This window comes from Gekko japonicus, unplaced genomic scaffold (assembly GCF_001447785.1).
Source record: "Gekko japonicus isolate JY-2015 unplaced genomic scaffold, Gekko_japonicus_V1.1 scaffold313, whole genome shotgun sequence".
NCBI lineage: Eukaryota > Metazoa > Chordata > Lepidosauria > Squamata > Gekkonidae > Gekko > Gekko japonicus.
In genome coordinates, this window is record NW_015174283.1 from 1,254,583 (window position 1) to 1,278,139 (window position 23,557).

Genomic DNA, 23,557 nt, shown 5'->3' on the forward strand with positions numbered 1-23,557 from the left:
TCTGACAGGGTGTTAGCATATAGGAGTGCCCAGCCCCTTTTGAGGACTCTGGGGATGAGAATCCCTAAAGTGGGGCTCCGAATTACTCCTGGGAACACACCTCAAGGCCTGCAAGGCTGCCCCAACAAAGCCCAGCTAGGCCGGAACAAATATTTCGCTCTCCTACCCGTTTGCAAAGCAGAAGGTGGACTGAAAATCAGCGGCGTCCCCAAGGCTAACACTGTCAGTAGAGAATGTGCCGGTGTATTCCTTTCCACACTGGCAGGAGGTGCCAGGGGCATCCATCACCGGGGCACTTCCCTTGGCATGCTTTTGAAATGTCCGTCCATTTACATATATGCAAGTTGGACAAGGTGGGGCAGGCGTCAGTTCAGCCTCCCCCAAAAGACAACCAAATGCCTCTTGCAATGTCTTTTTTGCTGCTCATGGACAGAAGCTCTTGTGAGATCCAAAGCCAGATCCCTTGTCCTTCTGTGACACCTCCCAGTCCCCGTGTAATCCCACTGCGGTCCAACCACACTACAGCAGGTAGGTGCGACTGGCATTCCACGTGGCCTTTTGAGACAAAAGGAGGATCTCACATCTTTCTAAGCAGCACTGCCCTGCAAAAGATGGGCCCGTTCCTTTGCTCAACACGACAGAACGTCATGGTTGTGTCTCTTTACTTTGACAAACTGGGCCAGGTTCCCATGTAACTACCGCAATCCAGCGGGGGAAACATGCTCCCCGGCCGGTCCATTCCTCCCTGTAACACAGCATGCCGTCGCCAGGAAGTGACGCTGGGTGACGCTCTGGCAATGGGGCTGAAAACTCGATGGTACCATTGAGTTTCGAGCCCCATTGCCAGAGCGTCACCCAGCGTCACTTCCTGGCGACGGCATGGTGTGGCGCGTCTGTTGTCCCCGCAGGAATGATCCTGCAAAGATGTCTGTGTCCCCTGCCGAATCACGGTAAGCACTTGGGAAGCCTGCAGGGGTGTGATGTCCCTGCTTGGAGCCCCAGACTTCTCAGACGGAAAACCAGCCTTCTGTGGTATTTCTTCTACAAACAATATGTTTTACTGAGTCTCCCATGGGAAATACCAGGGGTCCCCCCAGCCATGCCCCCCCCCCCGACACCTTTCCTGATGTTGGAATCAGAGGGCTTTGGCACTGTCTCCCGCCTCAGACTTGAGAGATGGCACCAAAGAGTTTAGACAGATAGAGAGGGCAGGACACACAGAGCATCCTTTCCTTCCTGCTGTCTGATCCTTTCCTGTGAAGTAGGATGCTACTCTTAGGGGCAATTTCCTCCGTTTCTGCCCTCCCATCTCCGTCTCCGTCTCCCATCTCCATGCGACCAGCACCCAGCACCATCTAGTTAGCTAGAATAGGTCATCTGTTCCAACACCTGGCCCCCGGCAAGGGTTATTAGAAAGCAGGTGAGGTCAGTTGGGTCTTTGGCCCAGCAGAGCTTCTGATTGGCCACTGGAGATTTGATTGGCTGTGCAGATCATTATTTTTTTAAGTGCTTCCCGGGCAGCTGCTGCAGCAGCACAAGGATCCTCCACTGTGTGACTGAAGGTAGGCAGCGGCAGCCATTTTGTGGCTGGCCACACCTCCCATGGCAGCCATTTTGTGGTTGCACCCACCACACCGTGTCAGAATTCCAAAGGTGCCCACAGGCTCAAAAGGGGTGGGGGATCCCCAGAGTATACACTTCCTCAGGCTCCATCCCCCCCGCCCCCGTGGAGGCACAAGGACGTTCCAGTCTCTCCTGACTCTCCCCATCCCAAGGTTCATCCCGATTCCTCTCTGACAAGCACCGAGATGGCCGCTCTGCGTACCCGGTGGCAAGCTTCCCCGTGCCACATGAACTTGCTGTTATCAAGGATGCCCCGACAGGCCTCCCCAATCCCGGGCAGATTTTCCCTCCTCGCCAGTGAGCAGGCAGGTAGGTGTGGGGTTGCCAGGATGCCAACGCCAGGGGAAGCCGGACCGTGGGAAACCAGAGAAGCGCCTTTTGCCGCCGCAGGTAAGTTCCTTAGCCAGCAGCCTGTGCCACGGAGAGCCAGTCCGGAAGGGGGGGGGAGAGGAAACTGAGGCTGACGGAAGGGGGTGGGGGCTCCCAAGGCTGCGTAAGGAGAGAGAGCGGCTGGGGACTAGGAGGCCAGATGCCGAGGCTATGGTTTGTGAAGAGCGTTGCAGTGATAAAAATCAATACATTAATCATTGGCAGAAATCACTTCTCCGCTGTCAAGACAACGCGCCAAACGATATTACAGACCTGCTGATTACCGCAAGCCAGATTGCAAAACTGAATTTCAAAGATACACACGGAGGAAAGGACCCCAGACATCCTAGCACTCGGACTGTGCCCCTCCCGGGGGCCTGCTTTGTAAAAAGAGTGTGAGGCTCCGGCACCTTTTCAGATGCAAATCTAAAAATCCATGTGCGCCGATGGTCACGAAAGGCGTTCTGTGCATGTTCAGTGGTACTCTTGAGCTTTGCTGCCCTGAGCCATGGCCCCGGCAGGAGGCAGCAGGACCCAGCTCTGTTGATGTCTGGCTGAGATTAAGTCCCACCCTCGTTCCTGTCCTCTCTGGTGCGGCCAGCCTTGGCTCTGTTTCCTTCTGGGAGCTGGGGAGAGACCCCCCCGGGGGTCCCTGCTTTGAGATCCGGCTGCATCTTGGCTCAAGGGATTGGGGTAGTTTATAAATAATGGTCTAACGTCCGCCCGGGGGTGGCGGGTTTAGACTCTCCGGATTAGCCGACTGGTGGGGCAGGAGGGACTGAAGTGAGATGTGATCACGTGATCTTTTGGGGTGGGGCTGGAGAGAGATGTGGGGTGTATCAGGGAGCTGGGTGGGAGTCCCCTTAGGGAAGCCAACCTCCAGGTGTGGCCTTGAGATCTGGAGTGACAACCGGTCTCCAGACGACAGATCAGTTCCACTCGAGAAAATGGCTGCTCTGGAGGGAGGACTCTTCTGCCAGTATATCTTGGTGAGGCCCCTCCCCTCCTCAAATCCTGCCCTCCCCCAAATCCCCAGGTATTTCCTAACCCAGAGTGGGCAGCCCTTCGAGCCCCTTGAAGAGGTGGGGCCCGGGAATTTAACTGAGCCCAAGGCCTCTTAGAGGACCCAGCCTGGGGGGCCAGCAAAAGGGAATTCTCCTGAGGGGTGTTCCCTTAACTGGCTCATGGCTGGGGAGGGAGAAACCCTGGGAGGCCGTTCAGTGCAGCTTGGCTATTCTGCAACCAGACTGTTTTTTAGAAGCTCAGTTTGGTGCTAGGTACGGTAACCAAAAAGAAAAGAGTTCTCTGTGGGAGGGAGCAAACTTTTTTGGTTAGTCCGGGGTTGGGGGGGGGGGAAGCTTCCATGCTGTGACTGTCCTGGAAAAGCTTATGTCATTAGAGGTGCCCTTTCTCATTGGGAGCGGCAATGCCCACATATCTCCACGAGGGGGCAGCCTCTTTCTGTAAAGTGGCCGAGGAGGCCTTTCGGGTTTCTGTAGCACCCAGATTTAACACTTTGGCCAGGAGGTGGTGGTGTATGCTTTTGTTCTTCGACAGAGAGGGAGTGTGGGGGTTGCAAGATAATATTCATAAAGGCTACCCTAAAACCCAGTCTCCTCACTCCTGCATAGCACCAAAGCCAAAGGTGGGGCGGAAGAGGCAAAGGATACTACGATGCATATCCCTTCTATTTAGGCCTTTCCCCTTCCTCCCCCAAAGCAGGTGCGTTCATTCAGACTGGGGCTCCCTGTGTCCTTTCAGGGGCACCCCTCCTCTCTTTTGTTTGTTCACCAGCTGAGCTTGGTATTCAGACAGGCCAGGTTATTCCCCTTAGAGGCTCTGTTGTTATTTTAATGCCCCCCCCTCCTCCGCCACCTTAGGCACACAGGCAGACTCTAGGAGGACAGGCCACTTAACTTACCAGGAAAGTTCTTGGTGGACTGTTGTCTTGGAGGGGGTCCTGCGGCTGGGACTGAGCGGAGCCAGCTGCAGCCACACTCCAGAGATCGCTTGGCCGGCTGAGGCCACTCAGCACCCACAAGTACCGGGGTCAGCTCACCCGTTGGGTTTTTCCCACACTGCTCCCAGAGGCCGGGGGCACTGCTGTTGGGGCCTGAGTTGAGTGGCCCCCACGGAACTGACATAACTTTCTGCTCACCTTGGCTTGTTCCTGGGCCTTTTAAGCTTCCCAGTCAGCCCCTGCACGGAACATACAGAGCACTCATTTGCGTGCGGAAGCAAAGAGAGCCCAAAGCGGTCCTCTGCCTTCACACCATGATGCCCGTGGTCCTCTGCAAATAGTCAGGCTGTGCCCCTCTGGGGTCTTGAGGATGGACGTGTGCCCAGACGTTGTTCTCAGGTTGCCTAGGAGTTGAGGGAGAGGGGGCTGGGTTCTGCGGGCCAGGCTGCTTTCAGCCCCTCTGCCTGGGAGAGGGCAGAGGCCTTTGGGGAGCCGGCTGGCAGCAGTGGAGCCGGGATGCTGCATGGAGCGATGCAGCCAGGCCACGTGCGGGTGCCGATTTGGAGGGGGAGCGAAGGATCTCGTGGAACAGGGGTCTTTGGTGCTGGGGCTCTGTCTTTGCTTGCGGGGTCTTTCTGTGAGGTTCTCTTCTGGGTGGGGGCAATAAATTCTTCACACCCAGTGCAGCAGCCCCTCCCCTGACACCCCGGTCCTGCGCGCCCTGTTGCAGGTAAAGGCCCCGAGACCCTTTTTGCCGGCCAGAAACTCAACGACAACGAATGGCACACGGTCCGCGTGGTCAGGCGGGGGAAGAACTTGCAGCTCTCGGTGGACAACGTCACTGTGGAAGGTAAGTGCCTCAGGGCTACTGGCTGGGCTGGAGGGGCTTCAGGGCTTGGGGGCGGGGAGGAAGGAGGAGATGCTTTGTGGGAAGGGTTGACTCCTTTTCTTGGAGGAGTCCCGTTTCCCTGGGCCACTGAAAGGGCTTTACCCCTGGTTCACCAGCAGATGGCGGCAACATCCAGATCTTGGCAGGCTCACCATCAGGGTAGCAGATCCTTACAGTTCTCTCATTTTCCATCAGGTGGCAGTCCACCCCTGCAACACAATGATCCCCCACTAGGCGGCAGTCTGCCCACAAAATTCTACAATTCTCCAAGTTGGCAGCTGAGGGAGGGAGTTTGGCAAACAAATTGGATTCTGGGCTGTGTAAACAGAGGCCAGAGGTGATGGGTGGGGGATGCTTTCAATAATGGGAAGGAGGCTACGGATTGGGAGTTAGACATTTAGGGAGGATGAGCTAAGGGATGCCAACCTCCAGGTGGGACCTGGGGATCCCCCAGAATTACAGCTCATCTCCAGACTACAGAGATCAGTTCCCATGGAGGAAATGGAGGCTTTGGAGGGTGGACTCTGTGGCATTGTGCCCCACTGAGGTCCCTGTCCCCCCTCCCCCCGGCTCCACCCTCAAATCTCCAGGAGTTTCAACCAACGGGTTGAAATTAAATCAGAAGAGTTTTCGGCTAAACATTAGGAAGAACTTCCTGACAGAGAGGTTCCTCAGTGGAACAGGCTTCCTCGGGAGGTGGTGGGCTCTCCTCCTTTGGAGGTTTTCATACGGAGGCTAGATGGCCATCTGACAGCAATGCTGATTGTGTGAATTTAGTCAGATCATGAGAGGAAGGGCAGGAAGAGTTGCCTCAGTGCTTAGTTATCGCGGCCCTTTCTTACACGCCCAGGGAAATGCTGATCGCCACTTTGGGGTCAGGAAGCAATCCTGGAGGGTTTTTTGTCGTCATCTAGGCGTGGAACAGCGGTCACTGTGGGTGTGGAGGTATTTGTGAGCCTGCTTTGCGGGGAGGGCAGGGTATAAATGTGACAATAAAATAAAATAAATAAAAATTCCTGCATTGTGCAGGGGGTTGGACTAGATGACCCCGGAGGTTCCTTCCTACTCTATGATTCTATGGTTCCCAACCTGGAACTGGCAGCTCTGACCCCTCCCGTCCCCTGCTGGTGGCCAGGGAGGACCTGGCAACTCTAGATGCACTGCTGCCGGGCTGCTGAATGCTGGATTGGAAGTTCTTTTCTCCCCACCCCGTCACACCGTGGCCTATTTTGCCTGCCCCCCCTGCCCCCCTCCCCGCAGCCCAGCTTGGCTCTATTTTAACAGTGCCCCCCCCTGTCCTTGGTCCAAGCAGGGCAGATGGCGGGGGCCCACACCCGCTTGGAGTTCCACAACATCGAGACGGGCATCATGACGGAGCGGCGCTTCATCTCAGTGGTGCCTTCCAACTTCATTGGCCACCTGAGCAGCCTAGTCTTCAACGGGCTGCCGTACATGGACTTGTGCAAGAACGGAGACATCAGCTACTGCGAGCTCAACGCCCGCTTCGGCCTCCGCAGCATCATCGCCGACCCGGTCACCTTCAAGAGCAAAGCCAGCTACCTGGCGCTGGCCACGCTCCAGGCCTACGCCTCCATGCACCTCTTCTTCCAGTTCAAGACCACGGCCACCGACGGGCTCATCCTCTTCAACAGCGGCAACGGCAACGACTTCATTGTGGTGGAGCTCGTCAAGGGGTGAGGCGTCCGCGGGCCTTGCTGCCTCCTGAGCTGTACAGCCCTTCCCATGTCCTATAACCCCACCTGCTGGCACGGATGACCCTGCCCACGCCTCACTGTGCTCTAGAATTCCCTGCCCACTTCCCAGCCAGGGTCCTGCCCGCTGGCATGAGCAACCCTCTCAACAGACCTGCTCTTCGGCACAACTCTGACGCCTCACGTGCTCGCCTCTCTCTCAGCCGTCCTGTTTACCTTCTCTGACCCTCGCAACTTAAGCCCCCTCTCATCTTGTGAAGTTCCGGCATTACCCCCCACCTCGCCTAGGGGTGCCACCCTCCTGGTGGCACCTGGAGATCTCCCACTATTACAAGATCAGTCCCCCTGGAGAAAAGGGCTCCTTTGGAGGGTGGAGTCTGTGGCATTCTATACCCTGCCGAGGCCCCTCCCCTCCCCAAACCCCGCCCTCCCCAGGCTCCACCCCCGGAATCTCCAGGTGTTTCCCAACCCACAGCTGGCAACTGTAGCCCCACCCCAGTCCACCCATTGAGCAAAGTGTTCATTTCTTCATTGACTCCTCTCGATATCGCCTTATTCGCTTGGGTTTTTTGTTTCTGTTTTTGCAATTGCCACGCCGGCCCATCAAAGAACTCTGTAGCCGTAGTTGTGTGGGGATCTTCTAACACAGAAATCTCCGTCAATGTTCTCTTTGGGGGTGACGGCATGGCCGTTAAACTGCTTTGCAAACATTCCAGAGAGCATAAATTCCTTGCCGCTGACAGTGTTGCTCCTGGCAGAGAGCCAGAATCCCACTTAGTCAGAGGTGAAAACTAGAGAGTCGGTAGGTCCCTCATCATCTGTGTCATAGTTGTGATGGATTCCCATTTCATGCAGCCACCTCCACAGGAGCAGGTGGGTAGATAAAGCAGGGGGGGCGGCTTCAGTTTCCTTGGCACGGAAACCCATCCACTTGTGGCCTGCCAGGCTGAAAGGAGCCTTCCGGCCACCTATGGGAGATCGTCTTCCTACCTGGGGCTGCAGAAGGGTTGTGTATCACACGGCATCTGGCTGAATAGGTGGCTATCGGGCATTGTGTCCTCATCTCCTCTGCCTGCTATTGCTTGGGGCAAGAGGTCAGAGCTCCTCCGCCCTCCTTGGGACAGACGGCACGCCTGAGAGCCCACTGGGATGAGTGTCGGCCTCCTCCCCTCGCCCACTCTGTGTTTTCATAGCCCCGGGGCGAGCAGCAGGCAGACACTTATTCAGGCTCCTTTCAGCCAGTTTGGTGTAGTGGTTAAGTGCCAGGACTCTAATCTGGGAGAACCGGGTTTGATTCCCCACTCCGCCACTTGCACCTGCTGATGTGACCTTGGGTCAGTCACAAGCTCTGGCACAGCTGTCCTTGAAAAAGAGCAGTATGTGTCAGAGTTCTCTCAGCCCCACCCACCTCACAGGGTGTCTGTTGTGGGGAGGGGAAGGGAAAGGAATTTGTAAGCCGCTCTGAGACTCCCAAGTGAAGGGCGGGGTATAAATCCCATCTCTTCTTCTCTTCTTCTTCATGTAAAGCATCTATTAGCCGACTTCATTCCTTATGGAGCTCAGGGCGGTTTACAATGTAAACAAAACACATAAAACATAGGAACATAAAACTGACATTTAAAACCATGCTTTAGGACTGCTTTAATCGACAGCAGTCCTAAACGAAATGGTCTTCGGCTACCTCCTAAAGATATGAAGTGAGGAGGGCAGAGGCACCTCCCCGGGGAGGCAGGGCCATAACTTGACACTGCCCTTGGTGCCGTTTGCTGAGGCCATGCGCACTAAGGCAATGAAGTTGGTGATGATGCCGACGGTTCCATAACCGTGGGGCTGCCGCTGAAAAGGCCCTCTCTCGCCCACCTGCCAAACAAGCGTCTGGACAGTCAGGAGGGCCTCCCCCCTGTGACCTTAATGAAGACGCGAGAAATGGGGGGGCATGGCTTCGTGGGGGTAATGGGGGCCTCATGTAGAGCAGCGACAGGCAGCTCTCAAAAAGGATACTGAACGAGTGTGTGTGTGTGTGTGTGTGTGTGTGTGTGAAGTGTCACTTCTGATTTATGGTGACCCTATGATGTAGACTCATCATGGGGTTTCCAAGGCCTGAGAGGGTCAGAAGTGGTTTGCCATTGTCTCCTCCAGTGCGATACTCACCAGGGTTAGCTGAAGCGTCACTGCCATAGTCTAGACTCAGCTGGTACTCCAGACCCTTTTTCTCGCCGTGCAAACCTGGTTTCCCAACCCCAGGGACTGAGGCAAGTCTGTATGGTGTGCGTGGCACCATTTGGGGCTCAGCTTGCTCCCAGTGCCTGGTCAAGTACCACTCTCATTCCTCCCCTCTACACACACACTTCTTGTGTTGGCCAACACAACATCTTCCTCATAAGAACAGAAGAGAAGCCAGTCTTGGATCAGGCCAGTGCCCCATCCAGTCCAACACTCTGCGTCACACAGTGGCCAAAACCGAGGGGTCATCAGGAGGTCCACCAGCAGGGCCAAATAACCATTACAGGATATCTGGCCCTGAGGCCAAAACAGTTGCCCACTCCGATGTAGACTATCATGAATAAGGCGCACAATACGCTTGCAACTGCAGTTTCCCCCCGAATAAGCCCTTCCCCAGTCTCTTAGCAGCAGCCACAATTCTATTTTGCTCAATTCTCTTTGCTCTTTTCTATTTGCTCAATTCTCTTTGCTCTTTGCTCAATTTTCTTTCATTTTTAATGGTGCCAGATATCCTTCACCAAATGTCCCTTGGCCCCCAGTGGCCTCTGGTTTTTATGGCCAGGGTCAAGAGAGCTACTCAGCGACGGCTGGGCAGGGAAGGCCAGATTTCCTATCTCTGTAGCCTTCACTGTGACTGCCCACTATAGATCATCAGTTGAACTTCTTTTTGTAGTGGCCCAGCACTTTAAAATTGATTTACATACTTCATTCATACCTTGCCTTTCTCCCCAGTGGAGACCCAAAAGGGCTTATGTTATTCTCCTCCCCCTGTGAGGTAGGTTAGGCTAACAAAGTGTGAATGGCACAAACTTTATCCAGGAAACTGCCATGGCAGAGTGGGGATTCGAACTTGGGTCTCCAACCACTACACTACACCACACCGGCTCTCAATTAGCTATAATCTTGATACATTTTTCAAAACAATCTTGGGAGGCGGGTCAGTATTCCCATGTTACGGATTAGAGAGGAACGAAGACATCGGGAGAGAGCAGCTCTCTCAGAGCCACCCAGTGAGTCTAGAACAGATGTGAGACTTCACACACACACACACACACCCTCCCCCCGACCCGCACGGCTGCCTCCTCCTTCACATATGCTCTGTTCTCCTGACATCTGATGAAGGGAGCTCTGACTCTCAAAAGCTCTTACATCAAAAATCAGGGTCCTCCTGGACTTGAGTCTAGGTGTTCTCTTGGCATCTTCACCAGCCATGACCACTAAGCTACATTTCTCTAGACAGAAACATCGGGGCATTCTCAGCCACGGGGCCTCCGGGGCAGCAGGGGGCATGCCGGGAGCCCCCAGTATCCTGCAACCAGCTACCCCAGCTGCTGCCCTGAAGCCCCTGCTACTGCAGTGTCGCTCCTGATCTCCCCCATGCAGTGTCCGGGGGGGGGGGGGAGATTCCCAGTGCTGACAGTTCCCACAGATCCCGTTCCCACCCTTGCTGCGATTCTTTGGTCAGGGTTTCCTCCCTTCTGTAAGGTTCAAGCTCTGGCCGATTCCCATGTTTGGTCATTCCCACCCTCTTCTTCCCCTTCAGATTACCTTTTCCTGAAGCGTGTGGCTTGGCTGGCTTGCTCGAGTCACCTACTTCCCTTGCCCCTATATGCAAGCAAGTCCCTCCGCTTGTGCCTCGCTGTGTGAGGCTGGTGCAGGGAGGGCTCTGTTTCGGGGACATTTGGGGAGGAGACGGGCCGGGCTGGATGGCCTTTTGATCCCTCTGACCCATCTGCAGGTACATCCACTATGTCTTCGACCTGGGCAACGGGCCCTCGCTGATGAAGGGCAACTCGGAGAAGCCAGTCAATGACAACCAGTGGCACAACGTCATCGTCTCCCGCGACACCAACAACGTGCACACGCTGAAGATCGACTCCCGCACTGTCACACAGCACTCCAATGGCGCCCGCAACCTGGACCTCAAGGGTGAGCTGCGACCACCTTCCTTGTCTTTGCCTCCCTTCCTGGGGTCACCTTGGGTCACAGCTCCCTATCCTGGCACTCGTGAAGGGCTACAGTGGTGTAACTGCACTGCCGAACCGAAGGCCACATTGGTTGCAATTCCCCAAAGTTAACACTAGGGGGCACGTGGCCGCCAAGATTACACTGGGTTGGTTGGGACGAGTTTTTTCATTGACCCTTGTTGACAACACAATCCCGTTTTTTTAAACTGGGCTTTGTGTTTTTGATGTGCGTGGTGTGCGGCTCCCCAGTCTGAGCTCTCTGGGCACGGATGCTTAGAAATTGAAGAGAACAGCCTCCGGCTAACAACTTCCACTCTGACCTGCCCTGGGACAGCCGGCCTGGGCTCGTGCTTCTCTTCCTTGATCTGTGCAAATCAGGGCCCCACCTCCCCCCAGGGCTGCAGCGCTGGCACAGAGCCCGGCCTCACCTGTCGCTTCTCTTGCCGTGGCTTCCGCTGCCCTTCCTCCCGCCGCTCGCTCGCTCTCATGGGAGACTCCGGGGGTTGCATCTTTGCCCTCTCCCAAACTGGCCATGTCGCTACATCCTGTTCCTTGCCATGCCTGGAACTCTGCACATGGAGTGCCCCTGGCCAGGATAGTCCCGGCTAGCCCGATAACATCAGAACGCGGAAGCTAAGCAGAGTCGGCCCTGGCTAGTATTTGGATGGGTGACCTCCAAGGAATACCAGGGTCAGGACGCAGAGGCAGGCAATGGCAAGCCACCTCTGAACTGAGAGCCAGTTTGGTGTAGTGGTTAAGAGTGGCGGACTCTAATCTGGAGAATCGGGTTTGCTTCCCCAGTCCCCCACTTGCCTTGGGCCAGTTGCAGTTCTCTGAGAGCTCTCTCAGCCCCACCAACCTCACAGGGTGTCTGTTGTGGGGAGAGGAAGGGAAGGTGATTGTAAGCTGTTCTGAATCTCCTTTGGGTAGTGAAGGGCAGGATATAAAACCAATTCTTCTTCTTCCTTTAAAAGCAAGTCTAGCTCACCACCTAATGGTGCATAATGCTAAAAGAGCTAGAACTTCTGGCTGCCAGGCAAACTTAGGATCTCCTGGCTATACTATGCGTACTGCCATACGATAATTAATTAATTAAGCACATGGAGTATTCAGGTGCACGCTCACCGTCAGTGACACTGGTCCCCACGAGCAGATCTTTTTTTTTTTCATCCACTGGGGGGGGGGGAATCTCAGCTCTCTTCCAGAAGTGCAGGGACATCTTTGAGTCTGGGGACAATAAACCTAGAAGAAATGGGTTCTGGGGGTCATCCTGAGGTTGCCAGGTTCCCCCTGGCTGTGGGTGGGGGAAGTAAAGGTAGTGTTGCCAGAGCCAGACTGGGAAACTCCTGGAGATGTGGGGCTGGAGCCTGGGGAGGACAACAGGGACCTCAGTGGGCTACAAGGCCACAGAGTCCACCCTCCAAAGCACCCATTTCCTCCGGGGGAACAGATCTCTGTCATCTGGAGGTAAGGCGAAATTCCAAGGGATCCCCAGGGTCCCACCTGGAGGCTGGCATCCCCAGTGGGTACTGAGGTGGGGTTGAGTCCCTGGAGCCTCTTTCGAAGGCAGGACTGGCTTGGGCCCTGGGTCACCAACCTTAGCTAAGAGCGACTTCTGAGTAATCAAATATGTCTTGAGCTCCTGTCCCCGGCCCCCACCCCTCCCTCCCGCCAATGGGTTACCACATCTTGTTCTGTCCTAAAGGCTGAACGTGGAGTAGGAGGTGCTCCAGAAGAGAGTGGTTCCTTTGGAGCTCCTTTCCTGGGTTTTCTCGGGGTGGGGGGGTTTGCGCACAGGCCACTGTGGCTCACAGGAGACCTGTTGGGGATCCTTGCTTGGGAGCATTTAAAGGAGGAGCGAAGGCCGAGATGGACCGACTCAGTCAAGGAAGCCAGAGACCTGAGCAAGGCTGTTAGCAATAGGATGTTTTTGGAGGGGTCATTAATTCAAAGGGATTCGGAATTCAGCAAGTCGCTTCCGACTCATGGCAATTAACATGCACACAAAGACAGAGAGTGCCTCTGAGCATACTTTCTTCCCCGACAGATTATATTGTGGTGCCTGCATTTATATGCTGTTTCTTGGCAGCGGGGTGCCTCCAACACACTTCGCAAAAGCCTGACATGTGTTTTTTTTTTTAAACCAAAATTTTATTGAAATTTTTCAAATACTATAACATTATGATAATACAATAATTGTTCAGTGAGAGAATACATGGGTAGGTAATATAAAATTAAAATACAGTAATAATATACAAACTTAGGTGATCAAATCGACCACCTTTGGATGGCAATATTCCATTAAGACCAAATTAGTACTGGTTAGGTTATGCATTACTATTAGCCACTGTGAGAAGAAAAAAGCCTGCCATGTAAGCCACAAGATAAAGGATGAAGCAAAAAAGGAGGCCCACGGAAGAAAGTATCCCCTTGGATAAGATTTAGTTTGATTTATTTAAAACATTTATTAGTCACCTTTCTCAGGGCGGCTTACGACGTGAAGGAAACAGCGACCGTAACGAATGCAGAAAAGACCATAATTCAAAAATGACAACTTGGGACTGCCAATAAATAGAAAAAACTAAATCAGTCAAATGCTAAATGATAAAAAATAAGCACAAGAAGTGGAGCACCTGTGACCAGGTAGCTCTTTAGTATTTATTTATTTATTTATTTTGGTGAATATTTCGTGTATATATGTGTGTGTGTGTGTGTGCGTGCATGCCTGGACTTCATGGCTGGCTTCAGGGAAACCCTAGTAGTGGGGCTTTAACGTTTTCAGACAGGTGGCTTGCTGTCGCCTGCCTCTGTGTTGCGGCCCTGGTATTCCTTGGAGGTCTCCCTTCCAAGTACTTGCCAGGGTCAGCCCTGCTTAGCTTCCGAGATCTGACAAGATCAGACTTGCCTGGGCTTGCCAGGGTGCTCTTCAGTATTTAGATGTTCCACTCACCTCTTGGGGGGACTGGGTGGGCTTTTTCACGGCTTGCCGTGCAAGCGGAATTGACTTGATGATCCTTACGGTGATGGAATCCTGACCCAACTTCTCCTCCTTTTGCCCATGCCCAGGACTAGGCACGTGGCTCTTGGCGGGTGGTTCTCTGGGTGTTCGGGAGGCTCCCCGGCCCTGATGCCTCTCTTCCTTCCCGCAGGGGAGCTGTACATCGGAGGCCTAAGCAAAAACATGTTCAACAACCTGCCCAAGCTGGTGGCCTCGCGGGATGGCTTCCAGGGCTGCCTGGCCTCCGTGGACCTCAACGGCCGACTCCCAGACCTCATCGCTGACGCCCTGCACCGGATCGGGCAGGTTGAGAGGGGCTGTGATGGTAAGAGAGATGGAGGGACTGCTGTCCTAGAGCGACCAGGTATAAGGAGAAATGGGAGGAGGAGCTAATTGGGGGGTAGGGTGGCCAGGTCCCCCTGGTCACTGGCGGGGGATGAGGAGGTAGGGCAGCCAGAGATTCAGGGATGGAGGACAGGGACCTCAGTGGAGTGCAAGGCCACAGAGTCCGCCCTCCAAAGCATCCATTTTCTCCAGGGGAACTGACTTCTGTAGTCAGGAGATGAGTTGTAGTTCCAGGTGCCATCTGGAGGCTGGCATTGCTATTGGGGGGGATTTGGAGTACAGAAAGGGTTGAATCATATGCCTTCCCCTCTCCTCCCACCCCTGGTGTTTCTGCTTTCCAAATTTCCCCTCCTGAACCAGTGCTAGGGATCTCTTATATATGGCCATGTGAATCATATAGCATTGAGATTCTTTAGGGACTATGCCCAATTAGATTGACTACATTTATTTTGGATACAGGCTTTTTTTTTAATTGATGGCATTTGGGATATGTCTATGCCACTTTAGTGCCTACAGGGTGACTATTGATTCAACCACTTCATTTTAAATGGAGCTGGAAAATATCTTTTTGCCAACATACTTCACCAATTATCAACAGGAGGCAGTTTAATGACCTTGCCAATGTATTATACGGTGGAAATAGCGTATCTTGGTTTTTCAAACCCTAGATCTCTAAAGAGTTACTGAAGGGGGTTTAGTTCAACCATATATTTATTCTTCTAATATTTTACTATATATGTGTGTGCTTAGGAATTGGTATAATCTTTTCGAGACCACTGAAGAAGACTATTTAGTTGAAATGTTTTTAACATATCTATTAATCAATCTATCTATCTATCTATCTCCTGTGTATTTATTAAAGCAGAATTATTCTACTAGAATTATATACCTTCTTGTAATGGATGTTATCTGTTCCTCAACCTTTTTTGCTTTATCATTTGGTGTGTTGGTTGTAGGTTTATTTCTCCCTTTTTTGGCTCAGATTTCATGAAGGCTACTTGGCCCAGGTCACAAGGGAAGAGTCAGCACCTACAGTTAGCAATTCGTCAACTGTGCTAAGTCTGGGTAAAATGTTCTTTGCAACCTGCCCTAGAGCTCTGTACCAGCTGTAGCTTCTAATGCTGCCTTCAAGGGCAGCCCCAGATAGCGATCTTTGCAGCAGTCCATGTTGTAGGTTACCAGCCTCTGAAGGCTTCTGTGGACAAATCCCAGTCATCAGAGAAGGGGAACTGCTGGCTTCTTTCTAGAAGCCATCGCTGTATTATTAGCACTGTATAATACGGTCAAGTTTCACTGACAAACTGGCTGTGCTCCTTCCTCAGATTAGTTCTGTTATTGTTATTATTATCAGGACAGGAATCAGCAAAGGGCTGGATCAAGCTGGCTGAAACTTCTCTGTCTCCTTTTGCTGTCCTTCCCCCATGCCCCAGGTCCCAGCACCACCTGCACGGAGGATTCCTGCGCCAACCAGGGCGTCTGCCTTCAGCAATGGGACGGCTACACGTGTGATTGCACCATGACCTCATATGGTGGCCCAGTGTGCAATGACCGTGAGTAGTGGGAAGGCTGGGTGTCGGAGGGGAGGCACAGGAGAAGGCATATGATGACTAGTGTGTTCATGCAGCCTGAGTGCTTGGGGGCCCTGTAGGCAAGGCCGTGGGAGTAACATGACCGGATTATGGGTCCCAGGGAACATGGTTAAGGCTGGTTCCCCCTTAGTTGATTCTTTTCCATTCATGATCAAGGAGGGGTACTCAGGCTTGGGAGCTCTCTTGGTTGCCTGGTTCCAGAAGGAAGGTCTTTCCTGGTCTGGGTCACAGTGTGGCAAGGAATCTCGCGGCTCCTAAAAGATCCCCAGAACCTAAGCGAGATTGCTTGCTTGGCATTGGCACAGCGAGGAAAATGTGGATTCTGCTCTGTGCCTGTCATGGCCTTCCGAAGGACTGCTGTCCCTGTGGCGAGCTCAACCTGAACCAGAGGAAAACCAAACACAAGCAAAGCCAAGGATATGCTGACCAAACTATACCAGGTTCAGCATTAGCCATTTCATTGATATTAGTATTTCTGTACTGTTACATTCCAAGAATGCATGCTATTGCATATATTGTAGAAATGGTTTTCACTCAGATATCTGTCTATCTTCTTCCAAAGTCTATGTGCAGACTATGAATAGTGGTGCACTGGTGGAGCGGGAGGGCAAAGTACCCATGGCATAGACCTCCTTCCTCTGCAGAAAAACTGGACTCTGCCACGGTGCCCCATATAGGGGTCTCATTTTGAATACAGACTAGAGAAATCGCAGTCGTGAACTGTTAAACAACCAAAAGAAACAACTGTGATGTGGGCGCTAAAATGGTTTTTACTCTTATCAGAACTTGTTATAATATACAATAAAGACTTTTCAAAAAACATTTTGTACTATAGTAATTCAATACCTTGTAACAATGTATTAAACAGTATAACCAAGGTTCGACATTGAATACAAGAGAACAATCCAGCATGTGGTCACAGCTTCATAAGAAGGATAGTCCAACAATTATTCACACTTTCATTTACCACTCGGGTGGTTAAATATAATAATTCCAAGAACCCTTGACAATGAAGACATAAACAACCTGCAGAAGATGTTAATTACTATCTGATCTTTCCCATTTCTACTTTAAACTGATGACAAGAAATATCTGCTGAAGACCACAAAATGATGGCATAAACTGAAAGCTGTGTCATGGATTGTTTTCGTCTTCACTGTCAAATAGATTGTTTTTGTCTTCACAGTCAAATAGATTGTTTTTGTCTTTACTGTCAAGAGTTCTTGGAATTGTTATATTTAACCATGTGAGTGGTAAATAAAAGTTATAAATAAATAAAAGTAATAAAAGTGAATAATTGTTGGACTATCCTTCTTGTGAAGCTGTGACCGATGTGTTGGATTGTTCTCTTGTATTCAATACTGAATGTTGGTTATACTGCTTAATACATTGCTATAAGGTACTGAATTGCTACAGTAGAAATATTTTTTGAAAAGTCTTTATTGTGTATTATAACAGTTCTGATAAGAGCAGAAGTAAAAAACATTTTCAGTGTTCATATCACAGTTTCCCATTTTGAATACTGCATATACTTCTGGTAATCTGATCTCAGAAAGGCTATTGCAGAGCTGGAAAAAAATTACAGAAGAGGGCAACCAAGACGATGAAGGGTTGGAGCACCTTTTTTCTACAAAGAAAGACTAAAAAACCTGGGGCCTTTCAGTTTAGAAAAACAGGACGACTAAGGGGAAGGGGGATGTAATAGAGGTTTATAACAACCTTCACAGGGTGGCGAAAGTGGACAGCGAGAGCTTTTTCTCCTTCTCCCATGACTCCAGAACTTGGGGCAGCCAACAAAGGTGATGGGCAATAGATTCAGGACGGATAAAAGGAAGTACTTCTTTACTCACCAAGTAATAAAACTGTGGAATTCGCTGCTACTGGATGTAGTGACCACTATGAGCATAGGGGATTAGACAGATTTGTGGAGGAGAGGTCCCTCAATGGCTAGGTGACTAAAGGAAGCCTCCACATCTAGAAGCAGCAAACCTCTGAATACAAGTGGCAGGAGGCAGTGTTGGGGAAGGCCTTGGCCTCTGTACCCTGTTTGTTGACCCTCCAGGGCAAATTGGCTGACCACAGTATGAGAGAGGATGCTGGACTCGATGGGCCCCCGGTCTGGTCCAGCAGGGCTCTTCTTATGTCCCTGCAAGCTCCCAGTGGACGAGGGTTGTGCATTCCCATTTCTCGGATGCCCCGAGGATTATTCCAGGCAGCCAAGAACAGATGTGGGACAGAGAAGCAATTGTGAAGGGAGCAGGGGGGGGGGGAGGGGGAGATTGGCCTGTGAGGATGTGCAGCATCTGGCCCTGTGGCATACACCCTCTTAGCTGCCCCTTCCCTGGAAGAATCGTGAGGAGAAGGGAAATCAGATGGAAAGGACACTCGCTCTTTGGCACATATTCCCAAAAGGCTACGTACTGAATGGATGGCAAGGGGGGGGAGGATTTGGCTCCCCTGTGAATTTGCATGGCTCCTACTTGTTATACAATTAATAATCCCAGTGGATCGTCAATTAGGGAAGTGGCCGTAGCTGAGCAGCAGAACACTCGCTTTGCATGCAGAAGCTCCAGAGTCCCTTCCCTGGCCTCTCGAGCTAAAAGGACCTCGGGTAGAAGGTCCGGGGAGGTCCTTTTGCTACCTGGAACCCTGGAGAGCCGCTGCCGGTCAGAGCCTGGGGTGGGGGGACCATCATCCTGACTCAGTAGGAGGCAGCTTCAGGTGTTTGCCAAGGATGTGAAGTCTGGGCCGCGAACCCGCGTGATTTGGATGCTTGACCGGAGTTTCCCACCCACGCCCGATTCCATCATGTCTCACACCTCTGGGGATGGGTATTATTTTTATCCGTGGGGACTGACAGGTGTTCCAGCACTCTGCCTTGGGCCCCGGTTCCATCGGGGCAGGGAGTGGAGATGCGGGAGCAGAGAGAAGAGGGCCCCGTGTTCCGTTCCGGTCCCCGGCATTCCACGCGAAGGATGTGGCCGGAGTGGAAAGACCTGGGGTGGCGAGCTGCAAGGATGAGGAACCGCGGTGGGGAGGTGGGAGTTAAATTCTATCGGGAAGGAAACCAGCCTCCAGAAAGGCCGGCAAAGGTGACTCTCCTGAGACACTGGACGCCATCCCACGAGGAAGAGGGAGAGCAAACTGTTCGTTCTTTTGCGTTGCGGGCGGAACCAGAGCAGTGGGTCAGGGAGGGGGGAAGGCAGCCGGCCAGCTTTATTTCTGTTGAGAGCAGCTGAATAAGGGAGTCATCTGGTCACGGAGACCCCGGACTTCTTCCTCTGTCTTCGGTGTTTCTCCGGGTGGCAGGCACTCCCTGCAAGGAGGCTTCGTTCGGGGAGCATCTGGCCCGTCTCCAGGCAAGCGGGAGGCCCGTCTCCTCCTGTGGCTCTGCCTGTCCTCCCTGGAGGGACCGAAGCTGGGCCGGTGCCTCTGCCGCAGAGGGAGCCCAGAAGGGGTCTCCCAGGGGTGGCCGGGAAGGACGAAGGGAGGGGGAGAGCGCTCCCTCTCCGGCAGGAGGAGAACCATATTTCTTCAATATAGTTTTTATCTTGACAGTCTCCTTTGCTCTGTCTTTGCATCAGGGAAGTGAAGGTTGGGGAAGAGCCCTCTGGTAAGAGGAGCCTCTCCTGGCACTCCCCCGGGAAAGGGGGGAGGACTTCCTATTAGCGATCTCGGGAACGGGGGGGGGAGTCTCCCAAGGCAGGACTGCCCTCTGGGATTCTGAAGCGGGTCCGCGGGTCTATGGCTCATCAGGCCTCACCCTCGCCCAGAACCTTTCAGGGGCTCAGCTTTGGAAGCAAGGCAAGAGTGCCTCAGAGCATGTGCAGAGGGCCTGTCCTTCTCTACTGGCCAGTGGCTACAATCTTCCCTTTGCGGTCGGGGAAAGTGGGGCTTTCAGGTCCAGAAGGCATAATGTGCTGGAAGGAGGGGATCCCAGCCTCTCTCAGCTCAGCCCCCACAAGGTATTCTTGTGCCTCTTTCACTTTGCCTTCTTTCTCTGGCGGTGGAAAGTGCTGTCAGGTTGCAGCCAACGTACGGCAAAACCCCGTAGGGTTTTCAAGACAAGAGAGATGGCCAGAGGCGGTTTGCCATTGCCTGCCTCTGCATAGTGACCCCGTATTTCCTTGGTGGTCACCCATCCAAGTGCTAACCAGGGCCGACTCTGCTTAGCTTCCGGCCCTCTGATGAGATCAGGCTTGCCTGGGCCATCCAGGACAAGCCCAGGGAAAGGACGTTTATTAGGGATGGGTCTTCCAGTGACCACCTGAGCTGACCTGGCAGGTGAGCACGGACAGCTGCCCCGAAAGCAGAGGTCATTTTGGGGGGGGGATCGCGCCAGGAGGAGGCAGGAGAAGAGGGAGGGTAAGTTGCTTCCTCCCCGCCTCTCCCCACCCCTGCCTGCCTGGGGCCAGGGAGGGCCTTCACGGGGCTTCCTTGCACTCCCGCCGGCCTTGCAGGTCCACCGCCGGGCCCCTCAGTGGAGCTGCAAGGCCAGCAGCGGCGTCCGGGACCGTTGGGGGCAGGGTGTGTGGCCTTATGACACACTTCCGGTGATGTCAGGGTGTGTGGCCTTATGACACACGTCTGGTGATGTCAGGGGGTGTGGCATATGCTAATGAGTTATGCTAATGAGTTCCCCTAGCTCTTTTTCTACGAAACGACCCCTGCCCGAAAGGTTTGCCCCAGTCGATCAGAGCAAACATCCATCAAGTCCAGTGTTCTCCTTCCCCACCAACGGCTGTTCACTCCCCAGCCTCTTGTGCTTAGAGATATCCTGCCTTTGCACACGGAGGTTCCATTTCAAACTGTATCACAGCCAATAGCCAGACCTGCATGGGGCTGTTTACCAGAAGCAGGCATTTCTGTTCCACTTGCTTTCCAAACTTGCCAGTTTGGTGTGAGAGGCAGTTTGGTGTAGTGGTTAAGTGCGTGGACTGTAATCTGGGAGAACCGGGTTTGATTCCCCACTCCTCCACTTGCACCTGGCTGGATGACCTTGGGCAAGCCGTAGTTCTGATAAGAGCTGTTCTTGAAAAAAGAGCAGTTTCTGTCAAGAGCTCTCTCAGCCCCACCTACCTCACAGGGTGTCTGTTGTGGGGAGGGGAAGGGAAAGGAGTTTGAGACACCTTTGAGTAGTGAAGGGCGGGGTATAAATCCAATCTCTTCTTCTTCTTCTTCTTCTTCTTCTTTAGAAATGGAAGGGTACCTGGGGATTCAAAGCAGGGGTGATTGCCCGGGGCACCTCCAGACAGAACGGCATGAAGAACTTCTTCAGGGGCCATTTCCATGGTGACCCACGCGCCCCCCCCCCATAGAAGAGTGCAGCCTCCCAGGAAGCCAGGGACACTTATCCAGAGTTTGCTTTCTGGGGGGGGGGAACCCCCACAAGATTGTCCTAGAGAAGAAGCTGGTGGGGAGGAATGGTCCAGGCCGTCTCCTGTGAACGAACAGCAGAGGCTCAGGAGCCAGTGTTCCCACTAAGCTGAGTTAGTGTGAGCCAACTCACAGTTTTTTAGCCTCCGACTCACAGATTTTTGTCTCAGCTCAGGAAGGATGGGCTCCAGAGCAAGCTAATTTATGCAGTAGCCAAATCGCTCGCTCACAACTTTAATGCCGGTAGCTTACAAAGTAGAATTTTTGCTCAGCAGACTCCCCGGCTTAGAGGGAGCATTGCCCAGGACTGGTAAAAGCTGCCAAGCAACTGGGCAAAGGTGCCCCCATTCTGCAATCGCTGCACCCCCACACTGCTGGGAAAGCTGTTTTGGTTGGCTGTCTTCCTGCGGCTGTTCAAGGGCCCAGACCACCAGCTGGGGAGAAGGAGGGCCTCACTCTTGGGGGCGAGCTGCGCACTCTGCTCTGGCCCACTAGAGGAGACCGGTCTTCCCTTCCATGGCGAAGGGTGCTCCTCCCCAAAAGCAGCCACTCCTCAGCACTGGGGGAGGAATGTTCTGTATCAGGCGGCCTTGGCTGTGCCCCAGCGAAGCCTGCAATGCAGTCAGGGATGGAGGTAAATTGGGGCAGAGAGCTCTCCCTAAATTCCCCCCCCCGGGGGGGGAGTTCACCCTCTTGGGTCTCTGATGCACCCCCCCAACACACACACTCTCCCCACCCTTCACCTCTCCTTCCGCTCAACCGCCACAGCCCCCCCCCCGATTCCCCTTCTTGCTGCGCCCCGCAACTGATGAAGCCGTTTGCGTATTGGGGCTGACAGGCCGATCCATTTTAATGAGGCAAGGGGCTGGCTAACGAGGTCCAGGGATGCTTTTAACGAAGCTGCATCAAGCCCAGTCCCCTGAAGCATGCTGGAAAGGGGGGGGAGGGCTCAAGGGTCATTCCTCCCCCCCACACACACGCACACACACTTTCGCCCTCCTTAGATGGAACATGAACGAAGCCGCCGCGGATTCATCGCGTACACGCACCCCACATCCTTCGGAGAGTGGAGGGACAGTGTCTCTGCCAGGCCGGTTGCAGTTGCGGAGAGGACCTCTGAGCATGTGCCGGGTGGCAGTTCTGCTCTGACAGGGCACGGAGGGAAGCGGCCTCATGAGGAAGGATCTGCCTGGGTCAGGCATCTGGCCGAGAGGCAGCACCCATCCACCCACCCACCCTCCTCATGAATCAAGGCCGCTGGTGGAAGGAACGGGCCAGTCTTGGAGACAGTGCCCAGCTCACCCCTTGCCTACCTGGGGTAGGAGGACTTCAGTGTCCCGGCCATGGGGCTGCCAGATCTCCCCTCGCCCTTTCCCCGTTAAGTTCCCAGTGTCCAGCTACCAGCTGCTTGCGAGGGAAAGCCTGTTGGATTGTAAATCAGAGGGGAGGCCATTAATAGCTGGGCTTGGTAGATTTACACAGCAGGCTGAGAAATACGGCCTGAGGTGGTGAAAACTCCCCTGTTTGCAGCTGAAGGGACATTGTTCACGGAAGGCCTGACCCTGCCAGCTCCCAGAATTCTCTTCCCCTTCTCCTTGCCAACGGGGGCTGTCAAGCGGCTCCCTCTTCCATCTGCACCCCCAGAGACAGCCACCTTTCACAGGCAGGCTTGAGCAGGGCTTAACTGCAGGCAGCACTTGGCTCTAGAACCTATTTTTTCCTCCTGCGTCCAAGAAACAGAGTGTCTCTGGCCATGTGCAGAGTGCATTTCTCTCATTAGTCAATAAGCAAGCCCCAGCACACCTAGGATTAGTAGAAAGGCTTCTGGGCCAGATGGCTTTTGGGCCCAGAACGTCTTTCTCTGTCCTTTTTTTTAAAAAAAGAAAGCGACCCTCCTCAGCTCTCCTTTCACGCAGCCCCACCCCAAGAAGACCTCCTGTGCTTTGCTCTGCCCTCTCATCATCGACAAACTCACTTCCAAAACAGCCCCGGTCTCTTGCTTCCCACCCAGGCCCGCCCAAAGCTCAGTCGCAGTGAGTTCATTCAAAATGAGATAATGGCCATCAATATGAAGATGCACAATTTAGTTCGGAGCACCGAATTTGACTTCCTCCCCTCACCACGCCATTCTGCACTTTTTAATAAACCGCCCTTTCTCCAATGACAGAGGAGAAGCTGCAGAAAAGGGGGGGTGTGTGTGTGTCCGTGTGTGTGTGTGTCCGTGTGTGGTGACGAATGTCTTCTGGTAGTGGGACTGGGCTGTTGCTGGAGGACATGGTGAAGGGGGGGGGGGCATCGCAGTCCCATTAGCCGGGCTGCTAATGGTCTCTTGATTTGAGAGGCCGCAAAGAGTTCTGGCCCTCAGTAAAGAGAGGGCAACTTGGACGCAGCAGGCCGCAGTTCCGGAAGTGCCTTCTTTGTACCTTAAAGCCATTAGCTGAGGCTGGGGCAGGAGCGGGTGCAGCCAGGGCAGTGAAGTGGGTGGCCGTGGCATGTGGGGGGGGGG

At 53.4% G+C, this 23,557-nt stretch overlaps 1 protein-coding gene across 1 annotated transcript in view; it reads left to right on the forward strand.

Annotated features, from left to right (window-relative positions):
* NRXN2 (neurexin 2) overlaps positions 1-23,557 on the forward strand; it is a 419,710-nt gene that overhangs the window by 204,791 nt on the left and 191,362 nt on the right. The window contains exons 14-18 of the mRNA XM_015423902.1: positions 4,683-4,802; positions 6,154-6,535; positions 10,515-10,705; positions 13,893-14,066; positions 15,517-15,636. Coding sequence (XP_015279388.1) covers positions 4,683-4,802; positions 6,154-6,535; positions 10,515-10,705; positions 13,893-14,066; positions 15,517-15,636 — 987 coding nt within the window. The remainder of the gene's footprint in view (positions 1-4,682; positions 4,803-6,153; positions 6,536-10,514; positions 10,706-13,892; positions 14,067-15,516; positions 15,637-23,557) is intronic.